The 8,375-nt window shown below is 50.0% G+C and overlaps 1 protein-coding gene across 3 annotated transcripts; it reads right to left on the bottom strand.

The window, feature by feature from the left end:
• Window positions 1-606: 606 nt before the first annotated feature.
• Window positions 607-6,157, bottom strand: HSD3B2 (hydroxy-delta-5-steroid dehydrogenase, 3 beta- and steroid delta-isomerase 2). 3 transcript variants are annotated; one of them, XM_080647604.1, is made up of 4 exons: window positions 5,782-5,957; window positions 5,450-5,666; window positions 4,343-4,507; window positions 607-1,678 (listed from the first exon to the last, which is right to left on the bottom strand). In XM_080647604.1, exons 2-4 carry the CDS (start codon window positions 5,592-5,594, stop codon window positions 867-869), a joined length of 1,122 nt encoding a protein of 373 aa, XP_080503730.1. In that variant the 5' UTR covers window positions 5,595-5,666; window positions 5,782-5,957; the 3' UTR covers window positions 607-866. The 3 variants fall into 3 exon arrangements, with proteins under 3 accessions (XP_080503730.1, XP_080503731.1, XP_080503729.1); XM_080647605.1 differs by having other exon boundaries at window positions 608-1,678; window positions 5,450-5,601; window positions 5,782-6,157; XM_080647603.1 differs by having other exon boundaries at window positions 618-1,678; window positions 4,343-4,558; window positions 5,450-5,601.
• Window positions 6,158-8,375: the final 2,218 nt, after the last annotated feature.

The raw sequence follows: 8,375 nt of genomic DNA, 5'->3' as shown, positions 1-8,375 counted from the left end.
TCTGTCGTTAGTGCTGAATGCATGAAGTGAAAGAATGGTTCTTTGTCCCCGTCCCAGTGACCAACTCACATAATACCTGTGAGCGCTGAATTGTCAGTCATGTTGTGTCTGTTTCATTTTTTTGGTATTTGCATGTGATAGCTTGACCCTTGTCAGTGTCATTTATTGAGCTTGTACGCCAGCAATAGTAAGACTTCAATTAGAAAGGACCCTTGTCTTAAATTTTCCAGCAAGATAAGGGAAAAGTAACCCGCTGTAACCAATATATCCAAGCTTTGCTCGGAGGCTCAATTCTGCCACCTCCAGTGAACGCTAGACACTTGATAGCTAATTGATTGAGTGGCTGGGAGGGGGCCTGGACTGACGGAAAAGCGTTCAGTGTTTCTGTGGTCGGATCTTGCCATTTACTAAAAGACCCCTTAGGGGGGCAAGGCCATGACGAATTAAACATTTTAACCGCTTTGCCCTGGCCGGTGGCTCAGCTGGTTGGAGTGTCCAGGCAGGGCACGTACCCAGTCCCTGCAGTTTTTCTTACAGGAGATGGTGACACCTGGAAATAGAGGCAAAAGGAGGAAGGTATGTGTTCACATAAACCACAGCCTCCTTCAGGTTGGGTATGAAAACATTTATTATTCTTGTCACCGAGTTGTGTAAAGGGATAAGAATTTAAAAAAGATTTTGTAATTGGCAAAGGAAATGAAACCAATGGGCTGGGCCAGTGACTGGTGACAGGAAGAAGACAGTGACATGATATCTTGTGACAGGGATGCAGCAGGACCTGGGTCCCTGTCGCTCTCTGTGAAACCAGAGGGGAGATTGACAGGCACCCGCTAACAATACCCACATGCACCCCCTCGTCATCCGCCTCAGCGAGTCTTGGTTCTCACGGCTTCCTGGTGCCGCTCCACCAGGGAGCCGATCCACTCCATGGTTTTCTGTTTGGCCTTCTCCCAGCTGAAGAGCGGCTTGTACCCCAGATCTTGCTGCGCTTTCTTATAGGAGAAGGTGAAGACGCTATTCAACAAGGTCACGGTGTGGCGGTTGAAGGGGGGCTGATACCTGTAAATGGGACTGAGCAGGACGCTCACCATTTCCAGCAGGAAGCCAAGCCAGTACTTCAGCAGTATAGGCAGGCTCATTCGGGAATCCAGACAGAAGCCCCATTCTTTGCTCAAAGCGTAGTTGAGGTGGTCGTAGCTCTGGTGCGGCGTGTCATCTGCGATGTAGTAGAACTGTCCTTGGATGCTGGAGGCCTTCTCAGGGTCCCGCAGGGCCCTCAGGGCCAGAATGTGGGCCCAGGCCACGTTGCCAACATACACTGGGTTGACGATGGAGAGCTTGCTGTTGTGTGGCAGGATGCCATTGTTCTTCAGGGCGTGGTCAATAAAGCCATAAAGGAACGGGCTTCCTTCCCCATAGATATACATGGGCCTTAAGGCACAAGTGTACAAGGTGCCACCATTTTTAAGGGCCCAGCCATTCGCGGCCAGCACAGCCTTCTCGGCCAGCTTTTTGCTGTACGGGTACGCAGCCGACCACGTGGTTTCCAGATGCTCGTCTTCACAGGCGTTCTGGATGACCTCCCTGTAGGAGTTGGGCCCAGCCACCTCTATGGTGCTGGTGTAAATGAAGATGGGCACACTGGCCTGGGCACAGGCCTCCAGCAGGATCTGGGTGCCTGCCCACAGGAGCACGCTGTCAGTGTCAGGCAATAACCCCAAAGGACCCACGCCCACCGGCCATGTCCACCCCCACCCAGGGGGGAGGGGTCATTGCAGACCAGGAGGGAATGCTCCCATGTCTCTGGCTGAGAGCTTACATGCCAATGCCACAGAAAAGTGCAACTATAACAAGAGGCAAAAATGTGTAGGCTTTTGGATTGCATGGGCCTGTGTGTGTACTTCTGATTCTGGAGAAGGACATAGGGTTGCCGCTTCATATTTTCCTGGACATTAACAAATGATCATTTTTCATCCCTACTATTAATGACAGGCTATTTTAAATAAAATAAATTAGGAGGCTATACTCTCAGAATATGGACAGTCCTAGTCCCTAGGCAAAAAGAGAACAGTTAAAGGACTCTCATCACATACACTCACACACACACACTCACACACACACACAGACACACACGTTTATAGGTAATAAACACTCTTAAATATATATTGAGTTGTTTGTATTCTCTTTTTAAGGACCAATAAAAACGTAGTCACAAGGACCTTTTTTTGAGAGCCACTGAGTAAATTAGTGGGTTCTGGGGAGAAGCTGGAGAGCCAGGTTCTGCTCCCAATTGTGTGTCCCCTACAAGGCCAATTCTAGTTCTGTCTGTGACTTCCCAGGTATGAAAAGTGGGGTGATAACCCTCCTCCTACTAAGTAAGCATTGCGCGGTAATTCTGCACCGGCCTTGCACGTTGAGCCTGGGGGAGAATCGGAAGGGGGCGCCCTCTGGTGGTAATACCTATAACTGGAGGATCTGGCAGAATCCCTTTAGCTGGGTAGAATCTTAGCTCACAGAAGTAATCCAGAGCGCCCTCCCTACAAGGAATCTCTGGGCCAAAGCATCATTTTTATATTTTGCATTTAAAAATCCCTTTTGAGGACATTGTGAAGTTTGACTTTGGGGAGAGATAGCTTCAATTAAAAATAATTTAAATCTAGAGGCAGAGAATATTTGGAGCTAATTTACCCGCAGAGGGGGAAATGACAATCATCACGAAGTATTTTCTAAGCCTGGGAGTGACCTTGCTTTTAGTCAACTTATCACTCCTCAGGGATTTCAAATCTACTGTTGTTGGGAGCTGTGAAGGGTGCGAATTGTGAGAGAGGGCTGACCGCGAGAAACTGGTTACTGTCACCCCCTCCTTGCAGTGTGGGGGTGAGACTAGGGGTGTGGTCTGGTGGAAACTAAAGGGGTCCTTTTTGTTATTGTGCTGTTCTTGGCTAGAAACCCAAAGCCATACGTTGCTTTAAAAAAGCAGTCTGAGTGCAGGGCACAGAGGACCGATGGGCCAGAGAGATGGGGTACTGTTATCCTAGAGAGGCTGGCTGCCGGGATCAGATGGATGGTATAACGGCAGGCTAACGAGGGGGTTAAGCCAAACCCTCGAGCAAAGGCATCTATATTTAAAGGAGATTGGAAAGCCACACTTCTGAAAGAGCCACCAAGCCTTTGAGGTTTGAGGATCTAAGGTGTCTTTATTTTGACACCTGGTTAGAACTAGTCTTTAAGAGGAGACCTGGTAGTGGGATGAAGAAGTGGTGTAATGGATAATGGGATACCACTATTGTTAAGAAGATGTTACAGGACGTCAAGTGCTCCATGATTCTGTAGTTCAGACCACTGCACCAGCTTCATCCTGCTCAGGAAGTCCCGCCCAAGGAATCCGGCCCAGAGCCGAGGCCCATCACTTCTAACTGACTTGGGGCCACCTCATCCCAGAGCCCTTAGTTCTTGGCCCCACTGTGTGACCACGGCCTGAGAGCCACACGGGAGGGCTAAAATGATGACTAAGGAAGCAGCTGGGAGGCCCGGGTCCAGCCCAGGGGAGGTGGTTGGGTATCAAGTGCTGGAGGTTGGAGTTTAGTTCCCTCTCGATGGGAGCAGCACTAGAAAGAGCCTTTGGAGTCACACAGCTGTGGGTTTAAGTTCCAGCTCTCCCTCTCTGGCTCATGGGGCCTTGGCAGTTACTTAGCCTTTCTCAGCCCTAGTTTTCTCATCTAAACGCCTGAGGACCCCTGGCTGGTGTAGCTCAGTGGTTGAGCATCGACCCATGAACCAAGAAGTCCTGGTTTGATTCCTGGCCATGGCACATGCCTAGGTGGTGTGCTGAATCTCCACTAGCCCAGTGGTCGGCAAACTCATTAGTCAACAGAGCCAAATATCAACAGTACAACGACTGAAATTTCTTTTGAGAGCCAAATTTTTTAAACTTAAAACTTCTTCTAACGCCACTTCTTCAAAATAGACTCGCCCAGGCCGTGGTATTTTGTGGAAGAGCCACACTCAAGGGGCCAAAGAGCTGCATGTGGCTCGCGAGCCGCTGTTTGCTGACCACTGCTCTAGGGGGTGTGCAGGAGGCAGCCAATCAACGATTCTCTGATCATTGATGTTTCTATCTCTCTCTCCCTCTCCTCTCCTCTCTCTGAAATCACTAAAACATTAAAACAACAACAACAACAAAAAATCCCTGAGGACAACAGCCAACACTCTCCCGGTCGGTAGTGCTGAGCAAAAGCACAGATCTCAGGTGCTCAGCCGACTGGGCTGCTCCTCCCTACCTTGTCCTGTCCTCCCAGCCTCACCTGCCCACCCCACCCACTGCCTCCAGAGGATACAGTACCTTTCAGGTTGACATTCATGATGGTCTCTCTCGGAATGACATTGAAGACGTCAATGACAGAGGCAGCGTGAATGACAGCCGAGGTACCCTGGCAAGCTCTCTTCATGAACTGTTCATCCAGAATGTCTCCTTCCAGGAGGGTCAGCTTGCTCTGGCTCTGGAGCTCTGTGTGAACACCGTCAGGTAACTGGGAGGCATCTTGGACCTGGGAGTTTCCTGTAAAGGTGGCATTTACCCTGTGCTTCCTACTCTACACTCGACTCCCTTTCACAGTTGTCTCATGAGATAGGCATCCTGATGCCCACTTGACAAGCGAGGGAACTGCGGCTCAGAGAGGCAGGGGCAGGTCTAAGTCACACTTAGAGTGACTCGGCCTCCCCCCCTGCCTTCAGCCTTGCTCACCTTCCCTTGCCACCCATGTGCAGGACTGGCCCATTTCTGGGGCAGAGTGAGAAGTCTCTTGAACTGAAATTGGCAATGGGGGCCAGAGAACAATAAGAGAGCTCAGAGGGGAAAATTCAGGGCCAGAGAATCTCCTTCGTAGGTCACAACTGGGAACAACCATCCATCTGCTCTCCTGAAGTGTCTGCCAAGTTTGCTCTGCCCCCGAGAAGACCCCAGAGTAGGGGAAAGGCAGGAGAGAAGCTGCTAGAAGTCAGCCTGAGAGTTAAACTTTCTCTGATGAGGGCCCCACCTCTGCCCTCTCCCCTCCCTTCCTCTGCCTGTTGTTTGCTGCTGACTTCAGTAGACTGGGTCAATGGACTCAATATATCCTGGGGGGGGCGGGGGGGGGGAGCGGGGCGGGGGGCAGCAGGAGAGGGGAGAAATCCCTAGCCAAGAAAGGGAAGAATTCCTACCTATCCCACTAGCCTGCAGGGACGCAGAGAAGCCAGCAGAGGGCGCTGTGGAACCCCCGGTGGTGGAGCCCTGGCTCCGCGGACCTGGCGAGGCTGACTATGCCTTTGCTTCTGTGGTGTGAGTTGGGCGGGAAGGAGGCCCAGAGGAAACCTTTCAGGCAAACTAGTGGTTAAGAGCACAGACTCTGAGGCTAGACTGCCTAGGTTCAAGTTTAGCTTTGCCATTTTCCCATGACCCAAGTTCACTTACTAGAAAATTCCTCCCGCAATTCCGGTCTGAAGACTTTGTCCAGCGCCCGGATCTCCTGCAGCTCTTTCTCCTCCACCAACAAGCGGATGATCCTCTGCCCCAGGAAGCCTCCTGCGCCCGTCACGAGGCAGCTCCACCCAGCCATGGCACACCTGGGAACCAGGAGGTACTCTCCAGAAACCAGAAAGCTGGGCAGCAGGTGGGGTAGAGGCCCACCCTGAAGAAGGCCCCCAACAGACGCCAGGTGGTTACGGGTGCACACATCCGTTCTCCCCCCACCAACCCCTCCGCACCCACGACTACTTGAGAGGAAATTTTTAAAAAGTTCTAACCTGTTAGATTGCTAAACGTCAGATGGAAGAGCCTGAGTTCTGAGTCTGTCCCCAGAAGGAAGACTGGAGTTCTGCGCCGTCCCCTCTGGCTCGGCCTTTTTATCTTTTTATCTTGGTCTCTGTCCACTACATATTCATTGCTCATTCCTGTCCCAGGATCCCTCCTACCACACAGTGCGGAACCTCAGCTTCAGCTCCTATCTCCTTTCCCTCCAGCAGAGGAAGAGAAGGCCAGCTCCAAGGCCACAGCGATAAAGATGCTCGGTGCCACCCACAGCAGGACACCCGCAGGTGGCTCTGGCTGTGGGGGACCCACCATCAGTGAATTCCAGCGAGACTAGGAGACGTCTCCCAGCACAGTGGGATTTTTGCCTGTGAAGTAGATACACCCGGGGAGGGGCCACTTCAGTCCCTGTCTCCTCTCTTAGGGTGTGGCTGGAAATGTTGCCATTTTGCAAAGTCGAGACATTTGCAATGGTGGCAGCAGCTCCAATCACTATGTTGTGCGGGAGGTGACTTTCTTTCCCACCCACTATATCCCGATGTCAATTTTGCTTCCCCCTGGAGAGGTCTGGGGGGAGCTATCCAGTGATAACCGCCCACTTCTATGGCCTGTGTCGTGAGATTAGGGGTCTAGTTGTGTTCAAAAACTGTTGCATGTTTGACTAAGTGTTTATACTTTATACATCTTTATCTCCCCATAAGAATTAGCACAGTATCTGACACATAATAGGAAGTTATGAATGAATGAATGAATGAATGAATGAATGGAAGGATACACAAACAATCCAGGACTCCGAATGTCTTAGTGTTTTTAGTCCTATAGTTAGGTCTCAGTCTTTTGGTGAACTTGTGCTGCTGGCCTATGAACTTGACCAGTGCTTCCCGGTCCCCCCACCACCCCTCTTAGGTGGGACAGGGGGGCTGGAGTTAGGTATTTTCTACCTCCCAGGTAGGTTAGGGTCTGCTGAAATAGTTTCTCCTGAGGGCGGACCTTGCTAAGAGCAGAGAGCTCTGGCGGGCACATTTCAGAATAGTTCCTTCCCCTTCTCCTGCTGGAAGCTGTAGGGGAGTTTTCTCTGCTCCTCACTGAGAGAACCAGGAGGTAGACCAGGTAGAGTTCCTGGAGGTAAAACTAAAGTGTGGGGGCCTCCTGTGATTGGGTCCCCCTGGAGTTTTTAACTTTCAGACGGTCAACTCGTCAGTTACAGCTCAGGTTTCCTACCCTGGCATGACTTTCATGGAGGTTTGTTCACAGGTGAGTTGTGATTCTCTGGGTCTGCCTGTCTCTCCAATGGGGGGCAGTGGTGTGCCCTGTGACCTCACTTTTCGGAGGGACTGAGCAGAGTTGTTAATTTTTCAGTTTGTTCAGCTTTCGACTTATTGTTAGGATGGAGTAGAGACCTCTAAGCTCCTCTGTCCCTCCTGCCATTTAATTCTCACAGTGTCAGTCCGAAAGGGTTGGCATTATTAACAGGAAGACAGCGATGTTTGTAGTCTTGCCAAACATCTCGAGGACAGTGACGCAGGAATCTTAGTCGGGCAGCCTGACCCTGGAGTTATCTCTTTATCAGAACGGAGGCTTATCTCTTAGATACCAAGTATTCCATTCCGTTTTGGAACTTGTTCCAGTGGAGAAGGTCTCTTCGCCTTGTTCACCATGCATTCTAACACGGCATTCTGAGGGGCCGAGGAGGCCCTCCGAGCACAACCTTTTGGCACAGCCTTTATCATGTCTTTGCTCCTTTCCTTGGACTCTTGGATCTAGCCATCCGAGTCCAGAAGGAAAAACGACTTCAAAAATAACACACGTGTGTCCATGACCGAAAGAGTACAGTTGACACCAAGGTAGAAGTACCCAGGGAGGATTTATTTATTTTATTTTATTTAACTTATTTATTTTTTTTAGTACCTAGAATTTTTATTGAGAGCTAGTAATAATAGGTATTCTCTGCCTACCATATACCACAATTCCAAACTCTTGGGAGGTAAGAAGTGCTCAGCATAAACCGTATTTTTTGTACAGACAGATTAGACACAGTGAGCCACTCCTATCACTTTTGGGAATAGTGGGAATCCTCCCTAAATCTAAGCTCCTTGACATCAACCAAGAGTACAAGCTGGCCTTTTTAAGGACGGCAGTGTCAAGCCTGCTATGTTAACTCTTTTCTGGACACCTGTCTTCTACATACAATTTTTTTTTATTGTTTGAAGTATTACAAATAGTAGTATACATGTCTCCCTCCCCACCCCCCAGAGTACATGCCTTTACCTGCCCCCCCCTCAGTGTCTTGTATCCATTGGTCACAGGGAGGATTGATGCTGGATTCTCTTGTAACGTCAGTGAACTCCATTCTCTGAACAGCTTGCTATCATGATGATCACTCTTACCCCAAACCAATCTGGAGTGACTCAGTCAAGCGCCCAGCTGGTGATTTCAGGACTGGCCATCATGCCTGCTTAGAAGTCCTCATAAGTAAAGATATTACAGAGAACACTGGGGAGTTTTACAAGTTCACCAGCCAGTAAGATAATCAGAGCATTGAAAGGTTGAAGTCGGTGATGCGTGGGCAGACTGAATAGCCATCTCAGAT

The sequence above is a fragment of the Plecotus auritus genome (assembly GCF_963455305.1).
Source record: "Plecotus auritus genome assembly, chromosome: 12".
Lineage (NCBI taxonomy): Eukaryota > Metazoa > Chordata > Mammalia > Chiroptera > Vespertilionidae > Plecotus > Plecotus auritus.
Note: the sequence above shows the minus strand (reverse complement) of the source record. Positions and strands in the feature narration are given on the sequence as shown.

Excerpts from the sequence above, each read along its gene's own strand:
- HSD3B2 (XM_080647603.1), bottom strand. The coding sequence starts at position 5,594 with ATGGCTGGGTGGAGCTGCCTCGTGACGGGCGCAGGAGGCTTCCTGGGG. Across the intron at positions 4,559-5,449 it reads ATTGCGGGAGGAATTTTCTA|GAAACTCCCAGGTCCAAGAT; the intron begins GTAAGTGAACTT and ends CCACCTTTACAG. Across the intron at positions 1,679-4,342 it reads CATGAATGTCAACCTGAAAG|GCACCCAGATCCTGCTGGAG; the intron begins GTACTGTATCCT and ends TCCTGTGGGCAG.